The sequence below is a fragment of the Capsicum annuum genome, chromosome 8 (genome assembly GCF_002878395.1).
Source record: "Capsicum annuum cultivar UCD-10X-F1 chromosome 8, UCD10Xv1.1, whole genome shotgun sequence".
NCBI classification, from domain to species: Eukaryota; Viridiplantae; Streptophyta; class Magnoliopsida; order Solanales; family Solanaceae; genus Capsicum; species Capsicum annuum.
The window spans coordinates 170,004,526-170,027,770 of NC_061118.1; the positions used below are offsets into that span (position 1 = coordinate 170,004,526).

General features: G+C 34.9%; 3 protein-coding genes across 4 annotated transcripts; 1 reads left to right on the plus strand and 2 right to left on the minus strand.

Annotated features, from left to right (window-relative positions):
* Nucleotides 1-91: 91 nt before the first annotated feature.
* LOC107840447 (chromatin remodeling protein EBS) lies at nucleotides 92-7,786 on the minus strand. Of its 2 annotated transcripts, none has more exons than XM_016684307.2 (5): nucleotides 7,520-7,786; nucleotides 7,102-7,447; nucleotides 6,457-6,525; nucleotides 1,920-2,055; nucleotides 92-553 (listed from the first exon to the last, which is right to left on the minus strand). In XM_016684307.2, the coding sequence occupies exons 1-5, from the start codon at nucleotides 7,590-7,592 to the stop codon at nucleotides 527-529; spliced, it is 651 nt and encodes a 216-aa protein (XP_016539793.1). In that variant the 5' UTR covers nucleotides 7,593-7,786; the 3' UTR covers nucleotides 92-526. The 2 variants fall into 2 exon arrangements, with proteins under 2 accessions (XP_016539793.1, XP_016539794.1); XM_016684308.2 differs by having other exon boundaries at nucleotides 92-601; nucleotides 7,520-7,784.
* A 3,174-nt stretch (nucleotides 7,787-10,960) lies between these two features.
* On the plus strand, nucleotides 10,961-14,364 carry LOC107840444 (pentatricopeptide repeat-containing protein At1g74600, chloroplastic). The gene has a single exon (XM_016684305.2). The coding sequence runs from the start codon at nucleotides 11,141-11,143 to the stop codon at nucleotides 13,766-13,768; it is 2,628 nt and encodes an 875-aa protein (XP_016539791.1). The 5' UTR covers nucleotides 10,961-11,140; the 3' UTR covers nucleotides 13,769-14,364.
* Nucleotides 14,365-15,181: 817 nt separating this feature from the next.
* Nucleotides 15,182-21,285, minus strand: LOC107840443 (beta-galactosidase 3). The gene is made up of 18 exons (XM_047395162.1): nucleotides 20,691-21,285; nucleotides 20,518-20,613; nucleotides 20,260-20,372; nucleotides 20,082-20,148; nucleotides 19,474-19,566; nucleotides 19,131-19,274; nucleotides 18,812-18,900; nucleotides 18,619-18,724; nucleotides 18,136-18,223; nucleotides 17,921-18,039; nucleotides 17,557-17,721; nucleotides 17,049-17,227; nucleotides 16,865-16,974; nucleotides 16,657-16,766; nucleotides 16,311-16,421; nucleotides 16,135-16,245; nucleotides 15,626-15,828; nucleotides 15,182-15,534 (listed from the first exon to the last, which is right to left on the minus strand). Exons 1-18 carry the CDS (start codon nucleotides 20,850-20,852, stop codon nucleotides 15,417-15,419), a joined length of 2,184 nt encoding a protein of 727 aa, XP_047251118.1. The 5' UTR covers nucleotides 20,853-21,285; the 3' UTR covers nucleotides 15,182-15,416.
* Nucleotides 21,286-23,245: the final 1,960 nt, after the last annotated feature.

The following is a 23,245-nucleotide window of genomic DNA, read 5'->3' on the forward strand; positions in this document are numbered from 1 at the left end:
CCTACCCAGTTAAAGCAATATTCCAGGTACAGTTACCACTTGCGTCTTACATGTTTGTGTATATTGGGAAAACTGACGCTGAGTCCAAACATAAGGCAAAAAAAAAGCAATTAGTATACCATAGTAAGCAGTTTCCGTAGGAAAATGTTAGCAGAAGGCTATTGCTTCAGCAAACGCCAAGCAAGCGCCAGCACGTATTTACAGAAAACACACTAAGCTACTTTTAACTTAAATATAAACACAACACACCCCATCACCCTAATAAGTAGCAGCGTGGAAGAACATAAAAGGAAACCTACAGTAAATAATTACACACAACCAAACACTTCCTCGACCTACTTAACGAGATACAAGGTGCACGCATGCCTATCAAACCAGTAGGTAATAAAAAGTTTCAGTCAGTTTCCCTTTACATTAGTCCACATGATAGTTGCTTCTGATGCAGTTATAGTTGCCTCAGTGTTTGCTTGCATCACGCTGGCCAAATAAGATAAATGTTACAGTTCCTTCAGCAAAGGCAGAAGTATCACCTCCTTCGGCGTTTGGACTCAACCTGAAATACTCGCGTCAAATTTTAAAACTTGCGGCTTCAGTAGCATATCTATAGGACAATAACAAAATATTAGTGAATAAAATCTAATAGAACTCCAGCTAAGAGCTGATTTTGTCAGGTTATGGTTCTTACACTGAAAAACCAAATGTTCACTCCCACAAAAAAAAATCAGTCAGCCAAAAACAAAATCTATTGAGTTCCAGCTAAGAGCTTAGTCATACAGAGTCTTTTTTATCACAAAATAACGCACATCTATTTCTGTTCTGTTTATTGAAAACATCGTTTCAAAACTAAGGTGGATCCTTGTGTCCCCACAATCTCCAAACTTGACTGCTGTACTATCACTGTTCAACATTTTCCATAGAGTCTGATGGCAACCTTACCCAATGTATTAATTTTCAGCCAGCAATAGACGCAGCTCAGTTAGGTTAGCTGTGTCATTGCCCAAGCGCAAACTACTCTGACTGTACATGAAATAGTCTCGGAATGTATATGAAATGCCCCAAGACCATATTCAGCATTGATGATCCATTGGAGAACCCTCTTTTTCCCAGATTTTGTTTCACCGGATATACAACAACAACAAACCCAGTATATTCCCACCAGATATATGTATCGAAATCTAGCCCATTTTTTCACCAAAGAAATTACTTAATAACTGTAATGATGTGCATATATTACATTGTACACTTGTTTAGGGGATGTCAAGGTTAATTAAGGACATGAAGGAGGATAAAATGAAAAAGATGCTTAGATAGACTGAGTAGTACTTGCTTCCCTTAATAAAGCAGTTCTATTACTGAGACATAATTTTTGATCATCAAAATAGAGAGTGCCTTACCATCATGAGTTGCCAGGGTGGTTTGAGAAGATAAATTTCAGAAAAAATATGTATAAATCTCAGATAAGTTTTTCCTCAAGCACTTCACCTGTTTATCTTCAATTCCAACATTCTTCTCCTATCAATTACCTTTTCCGTCATGTTTGCTATTCCAAAAGGAGCTTTGAAATACACGGTATCTCTTTCCAACCCCCACCCGGTCTAATGACATTTGCTATTTATTTTTCTTTGGAATTACTAGTATGTCGGAAAGATGACAGTTTTACACACCCAAGCTGCTACCACTGTCCTATGTGACAAAGTGTGATAACGCAGCAGCTTTACTGAGCATGTATCATCTAAAATCAACTCATCTTTTTCGCCATTGTTTTCCCTACCAGCATGTTTGGAATGAATACAACAAGCGACATCAGTGAATGGAAGCCAAGGTAAATAGAAAATAAGAAAATTATATCAATGTAGATCATGGAAAGATAGATCAGAAAGGTAACAAGGATGTTTGCGTTAATCTAGCAATGGGCTCACCTTTATATCAGAATGTCTTGAAGTAGCATGAGGATTTAGCAATTTCTTCTGATCTTCAGATGAACAATTTTGGCAAAAGAAGTGGTCAAGTCTCCTGGCTTCCTCAGGCGTCATGTCTATACAAGCAGGGTGGAACCTGGATGAAAATAAAACACATTTAGTTGCAGTCATCCAGATGTTAAAAGTAGACACAAGTGATGTTACAAGTTTCAAAAAATGCTTTGTTGCTTAAGAATCTTCACATAGGAATGACTTTAAATCATGCAAATATGCCAGCACAAAGCTTAACTGAAGACTTGTTCAGACCTCAAACTAGCTAAAACAAAAAATCATATTACTTGAATTCAGTTAGGAAAGGTGACCAAGAATTTGCTGTATTCAGCTCTACGGCTTCTCCCACACCTTGGCATCCTTCCAAAACAAGAGTTTCAATGCAGGAAAGTACATACCTAACATTTTTAAAGGTTTGACAACCAAAGATAGCTAAAATAATGATGTCTTTCAATCCTTGCATTCAAGACTCTGGTTTTCTAGCAGAGATTCCTGATGGTTACTCTTTTCCTTTCATTCTTTTGCCCAACCACATTTGCAGATAGATGCAGAGATAAAAGTTCAATGCAAGCAGAGAAAAAACAGAACTGACAAATCTCCAACATAACATGAACGTTGATGTTCAAACCATAATGGAACAAATTGATCAGCATTAACAAGACCCTCCAAAATAAATGATTTATGATGAGCCAGTTACTTTTCATATAAATAAGTGTATTGATTTCCATATATCAGCTCTCACGATGGATTAAAATGCTTTTTGACCTTGGTTTTGGGGCCTGATAAGTTGATACTTCCAACCTTTTGATATATCTAAAAATGAAAATTTTATGTCCTGCGATGAACCAAGTGCGATAACATAGCCATAAGGCATGAGTATGACCGTTTATTTGAAGAATTAAAATGATCAGTCTAAGTTGCTGCCATGTGATCAAGAGGTCATGGGTTCAAACCTTGGAAACAGCCTCGGGCAGAAATGCAAGATAAGGCTGCGTACAATACACCCTTGTGGTGAGGCCCTTCCCCGGACCCTGCGCATAGCGTGAGCTTTAGTGCACCAGGCTGCCTTTTTTTTTTTTTAACCCACAATATCACCAATATCAATCCTTCGTCAACAAAAATACTGAGCGCAAACTTGCACTGGACTAAGAGCATGTAAATATGATTGATATCATGAATTTTCTCATCTCAGAGTATGAAATTCCATTCCAGAAGCTCTACACTACATAGACCTTACCTATCAGAAATTGGATGATAAAAAATTAACTTTACTCCCCCCTTTTTTCAATTACATGAAACTTTTTTTAAACGCAATGATTGTTTGATGCTCTCCATTTTGAGATCCAAAAAGTTTGACACCATTATAATCTCCAACACTTTAACAACTTCAAGAATTCAAATTCATTAAGCTATTCACATCTAAGTTACTCGGATTCTTCACTTTCGGTGCCGCACCCATGTCGACACGACATGGGTGTGGGTGTGGGTGTGGGTGTGGGATCCGTACCCGATCTGGTCAACTAATTTTGGGTACTTTAACCAAAATTGGTTGGGTAAGTCCTAACAGATTTAAGAAATTTTGTAATCAAAACAAAAAGCTAAGGTGAAATTAAAGAAAATAGAATATCTTGTATATAGAAATTTCTGTTTTATTGCTTTTCCTTTTATCTCCTTTCGGGATTTTCTTCTTGAACAATATTTTCTCCTCAAGTTTTCAGCATGTTTTCAACATAATATCTCATAATTTATGTTTTATAACTCTATTTTTAGATATTTAAATTATTTTTCGCCGAATCCACACACCCGTATCCATCCCTAGATCCATATCCCCAAATCTTTAAATTGAGACTGCGAAGGATCCGCCCTCTAGATACGTACCCGTATCGGACACCCACACCCGAGTCCGAGCAACTTAGATTCAAATTATAAAAAAATTGATGTTATTTTTTCATTGTTTTATTATTGTTAGAATATGAGTAGGAATAGGAATAGCATATAAAATCCTACTTGGAAAAGGATAGTAATGTAGTGTCCTATTAGGACAAGGATTGGAATTATTGTCTATAAATAGGGCCTCAATGTAACAATATAGTTACAACAATTCAATAATATTCTTCTTTTATATTTCTCTCATGGTATCAGAGCTTCCACGATCTTGGTAAAGAATCAGAGAGTTTCCACTGCCGGCGGGCGGCTATAATCCATATATGCCGCCCGTCTGGCCAATGATTATGTTAGCAAAAGTTGGGTCACTGACTCACTATGTATCTTTCTAGTGACTATTTTCTCATATCTTTGCGTAGCACCATGCATCTATCCGGTGACTATTCATATCTATTTTTCTTAGCACCGTACTTCTTTTCGATGACTATTTTCTCATATCTGATTTGCGTAGCACTGTGCATCTTTCCGGACTACTATCTCATATCTGAGTTGCATAGCACCATGCATCTTACTGGTGACTCCTCAGATTCAATTTACATAGTTCCGTACGTCTTTCCGGTGACTCCTCAAATCTTTTTCAGTAGGGTTGTGCCTACATTCCGACGCTGCCCATATAATTTCTCTTTTCCAGTAAGATCGTACCGTCATTCCGACCCTACTCATATAACTATTTCTCAATAGGGTCGTGCAATCATTCCGACCCTACACATATTTCTCTTTTTCAGTGGGTCGTGTATCATTCTGACCCTACCCGTATACTTTTTTTTTTCCTCAGATTGTAGTCACTTTTCAGCCATCAAATCTAATAATCCGGCGTGTGAGCATGTTTCGGCTAAGTTTCCAGTGACTTTCGTGTTCAAGATCTACTCGTCTCTTCATTTCGAGATGACCCGTATATTTTATACCAGTTTTCGGCAAATTTCCAGCGACACATCGACTTTACGGCAATATTTGCTACTTTTTGGATCATTTTTTTTTTAGTTTGTTCCGTTTCAATTGAGGTCTCCCAGACGTCCAAAGCAGTCCTTATCAGTTTTCTTGCAGATATCTTCACCAAGTCCCTCACCGATTCTCATATTAGTTGCATCCATAACAAGCTTGGAACATATGTCTTCTATGCACCAGCTTGAGAGGGAGTGTTAGAATATGAGTGGAATAGGAATAGCATATAAAATCCTACTTGGAAAAGGATTGTAATGTAGTGTCCTATTAGGAAAAAGATTGAAATGTATTGTCTATAAATAGGGCCTCAATGTAATAATGTAGTTACAACAATTCAATAATATTCTTCTTTTATATTTCTCACAATTATATTAAATTTTATTTAATAAGGGTAGTTTCCAAATCAATTTGCTCATATCCAACCATAATCCCCCGGCTATTTGCTATCTTCCACTCGCCCATGTACTAATAACCTTGTCAGTAAGGGAGAGACAAATTAGAAAAATCACTACTTGAAATCATTGCCTAAATTATCTTAAAGTTCTGATTACAAGTTCCTGTACCTCAGAATGATCCTATCTTAGTTTTCTACCTAAACATCAATAATTAAAAACAAAAATAGGTTATAGAATACTAGCTTTTAGCTAGACTTAACATATATGGGAGAGTTTGTCATACTAAACTTTGTCTATCCCACTTGGGATATTAACTGTTAGATGCAAAAACTAACCAACGTCCAATTTCACAACAAACCCTTTAATTTAAATGATTATGTAATAACCGAGGTGAGAATGTGTTAATAACTGTGGTTAGTGATAAATTGAACATGTTATACATTTATTTGGTTGGTGTAAACTCTATGTTAGGTAAATTCTTTCCATTATTCGATTTCCTGAACAAAATATTCCAAATCTGACCAGCCATATAGATATGCATAACACATTAGCATACATAATGAAAGATTACCAGAAAAGCTAATGACAGTATAGAGATCTAATGGCCATTTAATAGGGAACCTACTACCTTTTTAAATCAGTCTAATAAGACACTTACACTATCACCTCAACGGAAGCTTTTTTTTTTTACAACAAATAGGAAAGCAAAGAGAAGTAGGCGTTCCAAAGTAGAACACTAAATGCATGCATTGTGCACCTAAAACTGTCTTGAGTAACTCTGCTATGTGGGTAAACTTGCTCCCAACATTCGAACAGAAGGCATACAACATGTTAAAGGGAATCATGATTCTCTGTCAGGAAATGTCTGAGTAACTCCAGGTACTCATGAACAGCTTGAGTCGCATATCCTGATGCAATTAGAGGCCAACTTTTCTTTTGAAATTGGCTCTTCCACATTATCTTGACTTAACAAAAAAGGAAAATAATACACATAGAGCATGCAATAAAACACAGGAATAGATTTGAGATTGGAAAGTAATGCATAACCTACACTATTTACCACCTATTATTACCAAACTATTTGCCTCTTACCAGAAATTTCAAAGCTTGAGAAGATTTTAAACGTAGTGTAACTGAGAACTAAACAAGAAACCAGATCATAATATATTACCTGCCTTGAGAAAAATGTGAAGAATCAGACTTACCAGTCACTGCAGCTCTCACACTGAACCATGAGATCATCAGGATTGTATGGCATTTCACATTTACAGTACCTGCCGAATTAGGACGAAAAAGAATACTTTATAATAAACCAAGGTTAATAACCTATTCAACCAAAATGGCAGAACTTCCAAAAAAATGTTGTTTCCTTATAAACATCATGCAGTTAGTATTGTAGCTACATATTGTCAGATTCTGAAGCACGGAAGTATATGAACGTCTTTAAACTGAAAACTTTGTTCAGAAAAATAAACTACTCTCCTCAACAAGCTATTACTAAATCATTAATTAATGATGACGCAAGAATCTGATATCAAGTTAGCACTTTTTTAATGTTCAACTCCCTCTCCATTCCACACTACTTTTCACAATTTCCTTTTTGAGAGTCTAGCAATATGGACTTTGACAAACATTTTCATCATATTGATATGTAAAAAATAGCAACTTTTAGTACTTTCCGTCTAATTTTTAAATATCTAAATGATAATTTTAAAATATCGAAGTAATCTAATCTAATTTTATCTGTGTAAACTAGTCAAATGGACTTTCGCAAAGCAAAATATTGTTAAACTTTGTAAGCAGAGATGGTAAAGGGAAAGGCCATAATTTTCATCAAACTTTGTACATACACGGCAACTCTGTCGGGAATAAACGATCCAGTAGCAGAATTGTACTCGAATCGGCAAAAGAAATCATCGTTACCAACAGCATCGAGTTTGGTATAGCTCTTGAACGTGTGGACCATACACTTTCCTTCAATAGTATCGGCACTTTGTATATCACGGTGATCGGACATAAACAATTCCTTTGAGCCGTGAAATTGACGTCTGCCGCCGAGCGACTCCTCCGGACGGTAGTACCACCGGACATGAACCTTCACGTTGCCACCTCGGCTATCGGACTCAATTTTCTCAACTTTTGCAACGTACGACGGCTTTGATGACTCCGACGGTCGCATCAACACGCAGTCGCCGGCTGAATAACGTTTTCTTCCAGTTAGTTCATTTTTCCGGCCTAAAAAGTGGAAAATTGAGAGAAGTAACTTACCTCGAATGGTTTTGCTGATGGATTTAACGGTATAGGAATCTAGGGTTCGACGATTGGTACGAGTTTTAGCCATGGACTGAAGGAGTGTGTAACAACACTAGAAATTAGTCATGCGCCTGAAAATGAAAACTGTGTAGACAGAGAAATAGGGGATAGAGAGAGGTAGACGAAACGAGCCAAGCTAACGTGTGTCACCGGGGCTTTTCTTTCTTTTTAGATTTTTTTATCAAGTCTCAGGAGAAACGCTGATTTTCACAAAAATTACTCCACAGGCATGATTTTGTGGTTTTTATTTAAATGGTTAAAGTCTCCGTTTTATTTTACTTGTTTTAAATTTTTTAATTTTATTTTTTATTTTACTTACTATTATTTTTCATAAATCAAGAAAGATGAATTTTTTTTTGGTATTTTATTTTTTGTATTAATTATTTTTTTTAAAATTAAAATTTAAATATTATTTAATTAAAATACTATAATAAATTAATTATGTTGTTAATTATTATTTTTAATTAATATGTCAAGTTAAATTAGGACAACTAAAATGAAATGGGGAATATAAAAGGAGAAAGAAGGAACATGTATAATCTCATAAATAATTCATTGAAAGTTATGAATAGCATAATTTGTATTTAGTACTCAAAAGGAAGGAAAATGAAATGCATATGTAAGTAATTGTAATATGATGATATCTATATCAACAATCTATATTTATAATTTATCTACAATCTATATCTATATCTATAATTTGTAATTTATATCTATAATTTATAATTTATAATATATTTTATAATATAATAATAGTTATAGTATAGTAATATATTAAAAGTGTGAATTCCAGAAAAGTGATTTGAACTTTTTACCCTTCATTAGAACTTCTTTAGACAAAACTTTCTTTTTATTATTTTCTTTAATTTATTATTTAATTATATTTATTATATTAACTAGACTCCTAAAATATATGAAAACTTTTAATTTTAAAAAGATTGTCTTCTCTTCTTTTTTTTTTCAACTTTTCAATGCTTTCACATAAATACCATAAATCTTTTAACCTACACCACCATAATCACTTCATTATACGTAAACCCCCTAACCAATTTCTCTCTTACCCCATTAATGAAAAAAAGGGTACCAAAATATCGTGTTTTGTTTCTGTTAAATTATCAAATTTAATATATTTTTTTACTGATCAATTAGAAAAATACTTTTAAAATAATATAGAAAAATACTCATAAAATAAGACTTTATTGAGGAAATGCTTCTATAAATATTGAAATGCATGGTAAACTAGAGAAAAAAACGATTTAGTTATTGAAAAAATATGTTTGATGCTCATCTAACTCGATTCGGTTGAATGTCTAGATTGGAGGATGCTTAATTTTCTAACCCTAAACTTCTTCATTATTTTTTACAACATAATAAAATTCAACGTGTGTGTATATATAAATCTTATTTGTTTTCATTCAAGTCATTCTTTAGGGTCAAAATTTTGCTCGGGCAAGAATTATTTTCATCAAAACTGAAGTTTCGTGATCACTATTGTATTATTTTGTTGTAGTTTACAGGTGTGATCACTATTGTATTATTTGGTAGTAGTTTACAGGTTGTAGATGAATTTACAAGTGGTAGCTGAATGTCGGTCGGCTTTGAAGATTTTTTCAGATAAAGATTAGATTTAATTGTATTGTACTTAAATCTCAGTTTTGAGATTTTTTTTGTGTAAAAGTTAATTTTAGTTGTATTATTTTGATATCTCTATTATCATATTATTTTGTTATAATTTACAGATGATAGATGAGTGTTAGACGACTTTGAGGAAATTTTTGTGTAAATGTTAGATTTAATTATATTATTTTGATGTCTCTATCATCGTATTGTTTTGTTGCAGTTTACAGGTAATAGATGAATGTTGATCGGCTTTGACAATATTTTTGGTAAAGGTTAGGTTTAATTAAATAAATTCTCCAAAAGATGTTGAATTTAATTATTGTGTCCATCGTTATTATTTAAACAAATATCCTATTTAGTGTAACGTTATCTCTATTAGTTTGTTATTTTGTGGTAATTTACCGTTCGTAGATGAATCTCGATCGGCGTTGAGAAATTTTTGTGTGTAAAATTTAAATTTAATTGTATTGTTTTGATATCACTTTTATCGTATTATTTTGTTGTAGTTTACAGGTGATAGATAAATGTTGGTCGGCTTTGAGGAATTTTTCTAATGTAAATATTTGATTTAATTGTATTATTTTGATATCTTTATTATCGTATTATTTTGTTATTGTTTACAGGTGGCAGATGAGTGTCGGACGATTAAAAATATTTTTGGTAAAAATTAGATTTAACAAATAAATTATTCAATCTTTACATTCTTAAAAGATATTAAATTTAATTATCATATTCATCTTTATTATTTAAATAAATATTCTATTTAGTATAATCTTTGAATTCATTAAAATGAAGTACACACGCAATACGCTAAACTAGTTCTAATAAAAATACAAAGCAACTAACAACAGGAAATCAAGATAGACTAAAAAAGGAAAACAAAAATAGCACACCAAATGGTAAGATACTAGTCAAAATACTTACAAAACATAATTAGATAAATTTGATCTCATATTACAAGTAAAATAAAAGAAGCTTGAAGCTCCTACCTCTCCCACCTAAAGGTGCTACAAAGCTTGTCTATTTATCCTCTACTAATTCAACTTCCAAATCTTAGGGTAATATCCTCATTAATATGTCATGCCTCACATCGAGTCACCTTTCTACTTCAACTTGGCTCAACGAGTGTATTCACACCTCCTCCAGTGACCAAACAATTATAGTATCACTTTTTTCATCCTATACTTCTCAGTGATACGGGATATACAATTAAAAGTAACAAATAATTTTATTGGGGGAGGGGTGTCTTTCAAATTTTAAAAATTAGATAAAAATATATATATATTTTTTAATGTTTTCACTCCAATAACTATAAAAGATGTTTCAATAATTATAGAGTTTTTTTCAATAATTATCAAAATTATTATCGGTGAGATAACTAAAGTAATTGGATAATTAAAGTAATTGTTGAACAACTATCTTCAACCATTTAAATGACTTTCCTTATTTTAACTAAATAATATTGTGAAACTCTTATGGCTTTAAATTGATTGAGTACTTGACAACATTCTCCAACTCATTTTTCTCAGTTACTACTCCCACTCTAATGAAAATAATTTCACTCATTATAATATTTTTTTTTTTTTTTGTATTACTTCCCAGTTTCATTTTAGTTGATCCTTTTTAAACAAATATTTGTTTTAATTTAATTGTTCCTTGACGAAATCAAGAGAATTTTATTATGTTATTCCAATACTATTCTTAATGATTAAACAAAGTGTATTTATTCAAATTTATATTTTTAAAGTATAATTAATAAGGTTAATTTGATAAAATAAACCCTCTAATTAATATTTTTTTTTAATGAATGTGGCAAGTTCATAGATCAATTAATATAAAACGGAGAGGGTAGTGCACATCCGTAAATTACACTTGTCATTAATTAAGTTTATATCCTTCACAGGGCACCCGTGCAACTCTCTTTGTCTGCATACTTCCCATGATCAAAGTTGACTAATGAACTCTATCAGTTATCATCCAGTAGAGCACAAACTTTCAGCTTTTGGACGCAAATTCATCTCCTCTATTGCCTTCATTGGTACCACATCTACTTCCCCTCACCAGCTTCCGAAGAACATTGTTCACTCAAAACCCGATATTCTCCATGCCCATCTCATAAAGACCCAGAATCTTGAACGCAATACACATGCTGCAAATTCTGTGCTATATGCTTATGGTGAATATTCAAGAATGGAAAATGCAGCCAAGGTGCTTGAAGAAATGCCTGAACCAAATTCTATTTCCTGGAACCTGATGATTTCTAATTCTAATAAGGCATTACTGTACCAGGATTCTTGGGGGATATTTTGTAAGATGCATAGGTTGGGGTTTGAGATGAATTTGTATACATATGGTAGTGTTCTTTCAGCTTGTGGTGCTTTAACATCTACATTGTGGGGTGAGCAGGTTTATGGGCTTGTGATGAAAAATGGGTTTTTCTCAGATGGATATGTAAGATGTGGGATGATAGAATTGTTTTCGAAATGTAGTAGGTTTCATGATGCTTTAAGGGTGTTTTATGATTATTTGTGTGATAATGTGGTTTGCTGGAACGCGATTATATCAGGGGCGGTAAAAAATAGGGAGTATTGGGTTGCGTTGGATATTTTTAGCCGAATGTGGGGTGGGTTCTTGAAGGTTAATGAATATACTATTCCGAGTGTACTGAATGCTTGTGTTTCGTTGTTGGAACTTCAATTTGGCAAGATGGTTCATGGAGCGGCTATAAAATGTGGTCTGGAGACTGATGTTTTTGTGGGGACTTCTATTGTTGATTTGTATGCAAAATGTGGGTTTATGGATGAAGCATTTAGGAAACTCATGCTAATGCCGTTCAGCAATGTTGTTTCTTGGACTGCCATGCTAAATGGTTTCGTGCAGAATGGTGATCCTATTTCTGCTTTTCAAATGTTTGCAGAAATGAGGAATAAAGGGGTAGAGATTAATCACTATACTGTCACTTGTGTGCTTGCTGCTTGTGCTAATCCTGTAATGACAAAAGAAGCAATCCAAATCCATTCTTGGATCTATAAGACTGGATTTTATCAGGATTCAGTTGTGCAAACGTCTTTAATCAATTTGTACTCGAAGATAGGGGAAGTTGTCTTATCTGAACTAGTCTTTGCAGAGGCTGAAAATCGGCAGCACCTAAGTTTGTGGTCTAACATGATATCCGTTCTTGCCCAGAATAATGATTCTGACAAGGCAATTCATCTATTTCAGAGAATACTCCAAGAGGACTTGAAACCTGATAAGTTCTGTTGTTCTAGTGTCTTGGGAGTTGTAGACTGTCTAGACTTGGGTAGACAGATACATAGCTACACTCTTAAATCGGGGCTAATCTCTAATGTTAACGTGAGCAGCTCTCTGTTCACGATGTACTCAAAATGTGGTAGCATAGAGGAATCATATATTATATTTGAGCTGATTGAAGATAAGGATAATGTCTCATGGGCCTCAATGATTTCTGGTTTTGTAGAACACGGTTTTTCAGATAGAGCTGTTGAACTGTTCAGAGAAATGCCTGTGGAGGAAATCATCCCTGATGAAATGACACTAACTGCTATCCTTAACGCATGTAGTTCTCTTGAGACATTGAAGTCTGGCAAAGAAATTCATGGCTTCATTCTTCGACACGGTGTTGGTGAGCTTCGCATTGTCAATGGTGCCATTGTGAATATGTATACAAAGTGTGGTGATCTACTTTCAGCAAGAAGTTTCTTTGATATGATACCCCTTAAAGATATGTTTTCATGTTCTTCCATGATATCGGGGTATGCTCAAAGGGGTTATTTGGAAAACACACTTCAGCTGTTCAAGCAAATGCTGATAAATGATTTATATAGTAGTTCCTTTACAATTTCTTCTGTTCTTGGAGTTATTGCTCTTTCTAACAGATCTCGCATTGGCATCCAAGTGCATGCACATTGTATAAAACTGGGATCACAATCGGAAGCATCGACAGGAAGTTCACTGGTTATGATTTATTCAAAATGTGGAAATATTGATGATTGCTGCAAAGCATTTAAAGAAATTGTGGCACCTGATTTGGTCAGCTGGACTGCGATGATTGTAAGCTATGCTCAAAATGGAAAAGGGGGTGATGCTTTGCAAGTTTACGAGTTAATGAGGGATTCAGGAATCAAGCCTGATTCAGTGACTTTTGTTGGTGTTCTTTCTGCTTGTAGCCATGCTGGTTTGGTTGAAGAAGGGTACTTCTTTCTAAATTCAATGATGAAAGACTATGGAATTGAGCCTGGTGCTCGTCATTATGCCTGTATGGTAGATCTTCTCAGTCGCTCTGGTAGATTAACTGAGGCTGAGAGGTTTATTAGTGATATGCCTATAAAGCCTGATGCTTTGGTCTGGGGAACACTACTTGCTGCTTGTAAATTGCATGATGAAGTTGAGCTAGGAAAGCTGGCAGCAAAAAAGATCATGGAGTTGGAGCCTAGCGAAGTTGGTGCATACATCTCATTGTCAAATATCTGGGCTAGTGTGGGTCAATGGGATGAAGTCTTGAAAGTAAGAGGTTCAATGCGAGGAACTGGGATAGCGAAGGAGCCTGGATGGAGTTCTTTGTGAAATACATTTTCAGTGCAATAAAAATCTTTGCACCTTGTTCGTTACTGGTTGGTATATGTTCTCCAAGGTGGAGAACTTTCAAAGTAACTGGGAGAGATCAAGGAACTGATGCGATCTTGAACTAGACAATTCACTTTGCTGAATTGATCAGACATCATTCTCTCTTGCGGATGGTTTTGACAAACGCCCACAAAAATTAGAACATGATTTGGAATCCCAAATCATATTTTTTGGTGAATTTGGGATTTTGAAATCATGATCCCAAATTGGATGTCCAAAAGTTGATTTGAAATATGACTTCATATTGCACATCCAAACGCCACAAGCTAAAATACTAGCTCGACCATCAGCGAAGGGCCTTGGCAAGTGCCGGTGTATCTCAACAACGTGAATGTGTGGCTTTTGCAGTTCCATCAACAATCAACCAAGCGCGTATGCACTGATTTCCTAGTTTCACTTCAGTTTACGGTTCTACTTTAATCCCATGACCTGGTTCTGCTGGTGAGTATTTCTCAAGAAACATGAGATATCTACTTTAGCAACAAACAAAACAATATGCATTTCTCTATAAGGTATTGAAGAGAAAGTTTGCATAATTTCGTTTCCTTGTTTCCAGCAGTTATATACTGAAATTGTTAAATGGTGATAACTATATCTAAAAAGCCTAATATATTAATAACGGACAGTGGCATACGCAAAATTATAAAGGTGAACAAAGTGTATATCATATTAAAAAACATAAAAATGTCCAGAATTGGAATTTTAGAGAGGAGGATAAGTAACTTTTTCAAAAAATTAGCATTTGATTGTTCTTTTTTTAATATGATAGGAGACAATAATTTGTTTTACGTTAGTATCATATCATATGTTGTCTAATCATCTCTTCTCATTATTTCTTCGCTACCTCTCTCAGTGGCGGACCCAGGAATTCAAGATTGTGGATACTCAAAAAAAAAAAATTTATAAAAAATAGTATGTAGCTGTAGGGATTCGAACCTAGAAAACTGAACATGAAAGTCACATACTCAAGCCACTGCACCCAACCATATGTTTGTTCTTTGGGTGCTTTTTAATAAATTATACCATTTATTCTATGTTTCTTATATAATTATACCTAATTTATGTCGAGTTTAGTGGATGCCGAAGCAACCCAAAATTACACATGGGTCCGCCCCTGACCTCTCTTCATACACACACTATAGCCAACCTTTCACACCTCACCGGAATATCTATGCATCTCCCTCCTCTTCATGCAGGGAGATTTTGAGGTATTAAATCTATTTAGCACTAACATTTACTTAGTAATATTATTTTGTTTAGGAGATACAATTTACTCACACGACATGTTTGTGTAACACAAATCTAATGGTTTAGATTGAGGGGACCTTGAGGAAGAATAAGAATCTAAAGCAATTGAAAATGAGAATTGATCGGAGTTCTTTTTTCCAACAGTAACTTCTAATATATACACAAGACATGCAGGTGCACTGCAACCACATTGTGAACAAAGATGATTATTGCAAAGCAAAGAAGCTAATTATTGCCCTAAAAACTAGAATAGGAGTTTTTCATAGAACTCTTTCGTTCTATGAGATAAAGCTCACACCAAACTTTTCTTTCTATTAGTGGTACCTAAATAATAACATATCTATACATATGTAATTGACCTTTTGACAAGAGAAATCCTTGATGCATCCCCACCTATCTCCTCAAAGACTACCAGCAAGTTCCCAGTTGGTTTCAACCAAGATCGAGGAACGTGGTACCTAAAAGAAACCAATAGGTTAAAAGAGTTAGCAACCATTTTTAATCTTCTCATTTATGAAGGGGTAAAATGTACTACTGTTAACTGCATACCATCTTTGAGTTGGCTGGCCACAACCAGATTGGCACTTTTCTTGTCGGTATGTCGCTGCGTAAGTGCAAGGGCTGCAGTTACCAGTGGCATAAGCGGTCCAGTATCTTCCGATGCTCTGTCCATTGATCCATACTTGACCTTTTCCCATACTACCCATGTCCAGTGCTAATGGATCACTTCCTCTTGGTGCATTGAAATATACCTGAAAGTTTCATGAAGAATCTCAGTATACATGGTCAAGATCAAGATTCCTCCTCCTCATTTCTCATTATTACAGCTCTATATGACAATATCCATCTTATCTTCGAACAACAATAATCCAACTCTTAATATAAGGAAATGTTATTAGTTCTTATGTTTCAAAAGTTACAGCAAATAGTACAATTGAGTACATTTTGCAAGGGTTCTTCGTATTACATTTTTCCTTGTTACTAATCATCTGTAAAGCAATTCAATTTGCAAATTCCTCTCTCCTGTCCTCCATATAGGCAGAAGCAAACATACATACCTTATACCACGTAAGAGGTTGTCGTTGCCTTGCTATCAAAGAGCTTCCCACCCATTCAGCAGCAGAAATTGCATTTGAAGCCAAGTTCATGGCCTCGCCTCTCAACCCCACCTGCAAAAAAGTTGTGGTAAGGACCTCTAAGACGCCAAAGCATGAATAGAAATTAGGATATGCACCTGATATGACCATTTCTGCCACGATAAGTCCCTTTGACCCTTGTCTAGCCCATGAAGAACGACTGGTCCAAGGACTCCTGTGCTCCATGTCTCATAACGTGCTCCGTTGTTCTTCAAATACAACACATCAAGACACAAAGGTGAAAACCCAATTTTGGCAAGCAAGAAAGTGAGGAGTGATTTATGAGATCCACAAATGCAGAAATATCTCCCCACCACACACGCCCCAACTCAGTTGTTGCTACTAATGTTTATTCCAAAATAAAAACCTGTCAGTCGTTCCCCTCATGTGTCATTTATTGAGAACCTTTGGTCTCTTGAGTGTGAATTGTAAAAAGAGACTAACCGGCAATCCAACAGCTACACTGAGTAGCGAAATTCTGTTTATTCCAGCATGCAGGTTAACACCTCCTGTAAATGCAACTCTTCGGTTTTCTCGGTTTCCATAAACTGAACCTGTAATTGGGCCCTGGAACTCTTAGAAAGAATTCAAAATTTGATGTTCCAGAACACGAAAATATTACAATGAGTCAACTAAAGGAGAGCAATTGCACCTGAAAGCCGTCCATTTATATACACATGTAAGGCATGGCCTGCTGACTCCACAGTAAGAGTCAGATATTGCCCCCGGCGTAGAAATGATTCAGCTGAATTTATCTCCACACTGAAAGGTTCAACAACATTGTCAAACAAATATACACATTTGTCAGCAGGCATATAAAATGTTTTTGTTCGTACCTAGTGGTGTACCAAAGGTAGTCACTCGCATCCCTGGTAACATTTAATTGCTCCAAGAGACCAACAACAGTGAGCTTTGAATCCGCATCAATGGTGGATACATCTTCGCTAAATGTTTCCCAACTGTGCAGTTGTACGTTTGTGGGCAGCATTTGTGCAGTGGATGTCTTAACTCCAACCTGATTAGATGAGCAAAGGATTTCATCACAAACATTTTCAGTAAATAGACTGCAAGTTGGGAACTGTGTACTTCCTACGCATCTTAGCTTCAATTCTCATCTTTGTAGATCATATTAATGGGAATAAAAGGCCAAAAGTTTGTTTAGTAGACAATTGTCAACTTATTATGAAGTATTATTTTCTTACAAAGTATAGAGTGGATGATATACGAAGAATGATTACAACTAAACGTTAGCTATGGGGAAAATATTCAAGCGACTCTTCAGCACCAATGAATTAAAGAAGAGGATATACACAGGAGTAAGTAACCATTATACTATATACATACCCTGGCAGTATTATATACAACATTTTTACAGTCTGGAAGAATGCTTATTGACCAAGGTGGAAGGTCGTATTGTTTGTGCCTAAATGTCACCCTTGCGGTTGAACTCAAATGGTAATTTGCAAGAAAAGCAGCACAATGTCCAGAGCCGGAGGAAAATACATGTGCCTGCAAAATGGAGAAGATTTCAGAATTTTAAAAGGCCAACATATATGAATTGGATATGTAAAGAAAGTGTCAATGTAATACAAGAAAGAACAAAGAGTTATTGATCATCAATAGTCATTAGAAAGTTAAACATTAATTTGCATACTCATCCTCGCCTTCAGGCCAGATGCAAGGGAAATAGAAAAGATAAGCAAGGCACCTGTTCATAGTTTCCTAAGGCAGTAACGGTAGGGTCAGCAGAAATCAGTGCTGGTTCACATGGCTTGACAGCCTTATGAAGCTCCTTCAAATGGTCATACTTTGGCTGCCTAATCAAGCCTATAAAATAAGCACGGAGAACAAGTTAGTATATACGAAGAAAGCTGCACTACATGTGAAGTTGTGCATCTAAATGGTACTAGCTCGGTCTCTGACCATATTCATCAATAGGAGCATCATAGTCATAGCTGGTAGTGATGAAAGGCCCTCCAGCAGTTCTTCCAAAGTTGGTTCCCCCATGATACTGTTCAAAGAGGAAAAAAGGAGCATTGGTTAAGGCCAGACGTAGCATCACAAGTGTATATCTCTAGATATCATTTTCTTACATTCATTTGGTAAGAATTTAATATGTAATGCCTGGAAGAATGAGAAGTACATAAAAACCACTGAATTTAATTATAGAAGATTGCTTTCCGAAGCAAGGGTAATTTTGCATTAAATCTAACGTAGTGATTTAGAGTTTTGATATTCAAACAACCTTGTTCCAAAAATTCAAACATCAAATTAATAGATATGCACTTTTAAGCAATCGGCATTTCATCAATCAATATAAAACTTCAGAGAACTAGTTATTAGTTAAATTCCATTATACAGGAGCCGCAGTAATGAGATTCCAAAAGCTGGAAAAAATCTACCCACCATATAATAGTTCACCAAAGAGCCACCTTTTTGAATGAACCGAGCAACTGCGAAGGCCAAATCTTCAACTGGTCGATGATGAACTGGACCGCCAAATTCATCAAACCTTTACACATGAAGAAACTTAAGTAGAATCATCCCAACATGGAAAAGTATTAATCACACTGCAAATGCCAAAGTATCTTGAATTTACCAGCCGCTCCATGCCTCTGTCCATATAGTTGGCTTGTTTGGTTTGTTAGGGGAAAAATAATCACAATAAAAACCATTGCAGGTGTTTATCTGTCACCAAAATGAAGATTTAAGTTTAGCATAACATTAGGCAGTCCCAAGCACACAAATCAGCTTTCCTATTCAATGGACTTTCTATAGGATTATTCTCCAATCTGGTAATTATGATGGGCAATCCAAATAACAAATTGAAATAAGGAGCCAAAAGAATTGACTGCAGCGCTCAGTTTATTTAATGAACGAAGCCAAGCCTATCTGGTATAGTGCGAAAAACGTCTTACCACTGGATCAGGGGCATCCTCCTCCTTGCACATGACCCACGGGACTCCAGTACCCATTTCAACAGCCATTTTAGCAGCCCAAGTCATGTACGCATGACCAGGAGCACCATATTTTTTAATTTCTAACCCATACTCGTTCTCAATCTGCATCAACACTTCTAAACATAAGTACCTACGATGCTTCATCATTGCAAAGCACCATACTGCACATGGGATGAGGAAATAAACAGATGGTCCAGTGTACAAGTTTCCTCATAATCATTAAATTGCTTAAAGTACACACCAGATGCCTCAGTAAGTGGCTTTTATCACTTGGTCATGAGTTAATGGTAGAAAATCATACCTGAGACAGAATAATGGGACCACCTTGGGACTGAAATAGCTTCTCATTCTTCATCATTTGGACAATTTTCGTGGTGAATCGTTGCATTTCCCTCTGCAAGACAGAAACAACAGTCCACCGTGATTTAGCTTCCGAGATAAACAACAACAGCAGCAACAACAAACATAACCAGTGTAATCCCACATGTGGGGTTCGGGTAGGGTGGTGTTTTCACAGCCTCACCCGGGGTACGTTACCCTACATTGTGAAGGTAGAGAGGCACAATGTTCTACTTTTTCTTTAACCAAAATTCTACTGTACTACATATGAGGATGTTTCAAGCATATGACTTTTCCACTTGAACCAACAACAACATAACCAGTATAGTCCCACAAGTGGGGTCCCACAAGTGGAGTCTGGGAAGGTTAGAGTGTCCGCAGACCTTACCCCTGCCTGACAAGGTAGAGAGGTTGTTTCCGATAGACCCTCCGCTCAAAGAAAGCAAAAACACAACATTTATGAAGACATAAACAGTAAACTTTTCCACTTGAACCATTACCATAAATGCCATCCCCTTCTGAAGGGTGTGCCTCTGTGTTTGTGTGTGTGAGAGAGAGAGAGATACAAACCTTGAAAGGTCCATTATCAGTTCTAAAGCTGATACCAGGTACATACTTCAACCATACAGGAAAACCACTGAAAAACAAGAAGAAAAATTATACAAAGCATTTGGCATTAGAAAATAAGAACTATCATAAATCAAAGCTCATTTAGTAGTAGTTTAATACTAACAAAAATCAAACTTACCCAAAATTCCACTCTCCACAAATATAAGGCCCAATTCGAAGATGCATATAAAGCCCTGCCTTCTGAACCAGCTTTATGAATCGAACTAAATCATTACGTCCCTCAAAATTGTACTATAAAACCACAAAAATTACACATTAATATCTCAAAACAAGAAAGAACTACTACTACCACTACATGTAGTAACAAAAAAATAAAAAAATTGACTGAAAATATATTCACAATGAACAATTTATACAACAAGATTGAGTAATGTACATTGCCAGGTGAAGGTTCATGAAGATTCCAAAATACATAAGTTTCTATAACATCCAATCCTCCATCTTTAGCCTTCTGTATAATCCCCTCCCACATCTGCATTTTGTCCATTGTTAAACCCCAAAAACAAAACAAAAAAATGAAAATTTTGAAAAAAGAAAAAAATGCCATACATCAGGGGTGCTTCTGGGGTAATGAATAGAACCAGAAAAAAGAATTTTTCTTTGGCCATTGATAATGAGAGACTTTTTATCATAAGTGACACTGCAATAACCAATCTTGGACACAAAAATCAACACAAAAAATAGCAAGAACCATTTGGTACTACTACCCATTAAAGAGAAATGGGAAGAATTTGCAAAATGCTAATGTCACAATAATGGTGGAGAAAGCAAAGTGGGAAATGATAAAGAGAATGTGAATAAAGAAGAAAGAGAGAGAGAGAGAGACTGCAAAGGTGTAAAGAAATGAGGAAACTGACAAACAGTTAACAAAGGCTAAGAATGTCTGTGACAGAGAAAAAAAAAGTAACAGTATTTTGGATTTTGTTACTCCTGCATTTAACAATGCCAATGGCTCATAAATGTGTGGGTATTTTTCATTCTTTTTGTATTTTGTAGTAGCAAAAATCTTACTCCCAACTCTCAATCTTTATAGATACAGCCACCATCGACCTCTCGCTTTTGCTTCTGTCTCTCAAATTTTCGTCAGTCTCGTGAGTAGCCTAAAATTTGTTGTATGATGTGGAAATTCGAAATTGAAGAGTTTTTCTTTTTTGGAGAATCTAGGAAATTCCCATATGTAGAGTAACTTGTTCAAAGTACGACAACTCACGAATAGCCTTTGTCATTTAAATGAATACTATGTGGTAATTTATTTACGGTGCAATAACTACAAATAATATAAGAGAAGTAAATTATATTAGATAATTTAATGTGACGAGGTCATGACTGAACGGTAGATAAATACTAAATTTCATTTCAAATCTCCCACATTCGAACCACTCACTCAACCATGTTCTTGAAGGCAAAAAGAGAAATTGAAAAAGAAAAAAAATAGGACTTAAAATGAGAAATTATTTGAAAATTTTAAATTACACGAGTCATTAATTTTACATACAAGAATCCGGGCTTCAAAAAATTCTAACTTCTCTCTTTGTCAAAAAAAAATCTACTATTATGTTTTAATTATTTTCTCCCTCCGACTTTACTTGTGCACTGTAAAAATAAATATTACTTCTACTTATTCAGTTTAGAAAGAATAATTTGCCATTTAGTTTCTCATTTATCTTTAACATTAATTATAGATATTTATTAATATATTTTTTAAAGTATTGAATTTAAATTTAAAAAAATGATATAATAAAATAATTATTTTATCTATTACTCTTTAAAAATTATGTCAAATCATTACTAAACAAATAAATTAGATGGTAGAGTAATAAGCTAAGGTCGCTAAGAGTACTGCATCTTGAAAATTAAGTGGAAGCTAAAACTTCATGATGGAGATCCTTTTTGTAAATTATTTGGATTTGGAAATTACTGATCATATAAATTAAATTAAATACATTTGGCTAAAAAAAGACGCAAAACTCTTTATCAAAAATAAAAAGGCTCTCTATATAATAATTAGGCCAAAAGAGGGGGCTTGGTGCCATCCCATATCACTTGTTGGAAAAGGAAAATCCATGACTTCGTTATTTCAAGTTCATTGAAAGTATAGTATAAATAGTATTTTTTTAAAAAAAAGTTTTTCTCATACACACTTATTGACAAAAATAAATACTCCAATAGAGTAAGTTCAATTGAACCCAACACTCTTTCCATCTCAGCCCTTGGGATAGTGTGGAATTATATTCCTTATTTCTTTTTTATTCCTTTCTCAGCATTCAAAGATAAATTATAAAATGTTAATATTACTGCTACTTGAGTATATCCTTTCATGAAAGCTTAATACTATTTGCTTTAATACCTTTCAAATATAAAAATAAAAAAGGCTTCGTGTAAATTTTATTTTCATGACTTGTAATAGGAGTAATATAATTTTATTTCTTTTTTTTAGCAAAAAAGACAGAATTGAAATTATTGCATTTAGTCTTTTGGTCCACCAGACCATAAATAAAGGATATCGATACCTACTTGCCTAGTTATTATATGATGGCAACATCAACATAATTGAAATTGAGAGACTTATTAAAGAAGCAAGATATGTATATGTACTTTCCTCTGTACAATATTTAATTTATTCTAACAAAGAAGAAACTTTTGACCTCATTTACTGAGAATTTTGGCAATATTTTCTAACAAGGGCACTTTCTGGTCTTGTGTTTGGGATTTTGCTTTTTGTGTGGCAAATCACTCTAATGTCACCTTGTATAAATTTGGAACATATACCAGAAAGGATGTGGTGCAGCAGATGGAACTGCTCCTTCCTTAATCAGAGGTCTCGGATTCGAACCCTGGATACGGAAAAATCTTTTGGTAGGGAGCTCTTTCCCTCGAATGGGTCCTATGCGGCGTGAATCTAAATTGATCGGATTTCAATGCGGATATCAAATATCGGATAAAAAACCATAAAAAAATTAAAAAATGGAACATATGATATGGCAAGCATCTTAAAATGCAATCGGAAAGCTTAGTCGGTGGCCTAAATATGATATGACACACATCATGAATTATCCATAAACCATAATAAATTTATATACTTGAGCTTACATCAAATTATATTA

What these genes read in the sequence shown, in the direction of transcription:
- LOC107840443 (XM_047395162.1), bottom strand. Translation starts at nt 20,852, where the DNA reads ATGGGTAGTAGTACCAAATGGTTCTTGCTATTTTTTGTGTTGATTTTT. An exon ending in ACCCCAGAAGCACCCCTGAT is followed by an intron (nt 20,614 to 20,690) that starts GTATGGCATTTT and finishes GACAAAATGCAG; the next exon opens with ATGTGGGAGGGGATTATACA. An exon ending in ATGAACCTTCACCTGGCAAT is followed by an intron (nt 20,373 to 20,517) that starts GTACATTACTCA and finishes GTGGTTTTATAG; the next exon opens with TACAATTTTGAGGGACGTAA.
- LOC107840447 (XM_016684307.2), bottom strand. Translation starts at nt 7,592, where the DNA reads ATGGCTAAAACTCGTACCAATCGTCGAACCCTAGATTCCTATACCGTT. An exon ending in CATCAGCAAAACCATTCGAG is followed by an intron (nt 7,448 to 7,519) that starts GTAAGTTACTTC and finishes AACGTTATTCAG; the next exon opens with CCGGCGACTGCGTGTTGATG. An exon ending in CAAGACATTCTGATATAAAG is followed by an intron (nt 554 to 1,919) that starts GTGAGCCCATTG and finishes CGAGTATTTCAG; the next exon opens with GTTGAGTCCAAACGCCGAAG.
- LOC107840444 (XM_016684305.2), top strand. Translation starts at nt 11,141, where the DNA reads ATGAACTCTATCAGTTATCATCCAGTAGAGCACAAACTTTCAGCTTTT.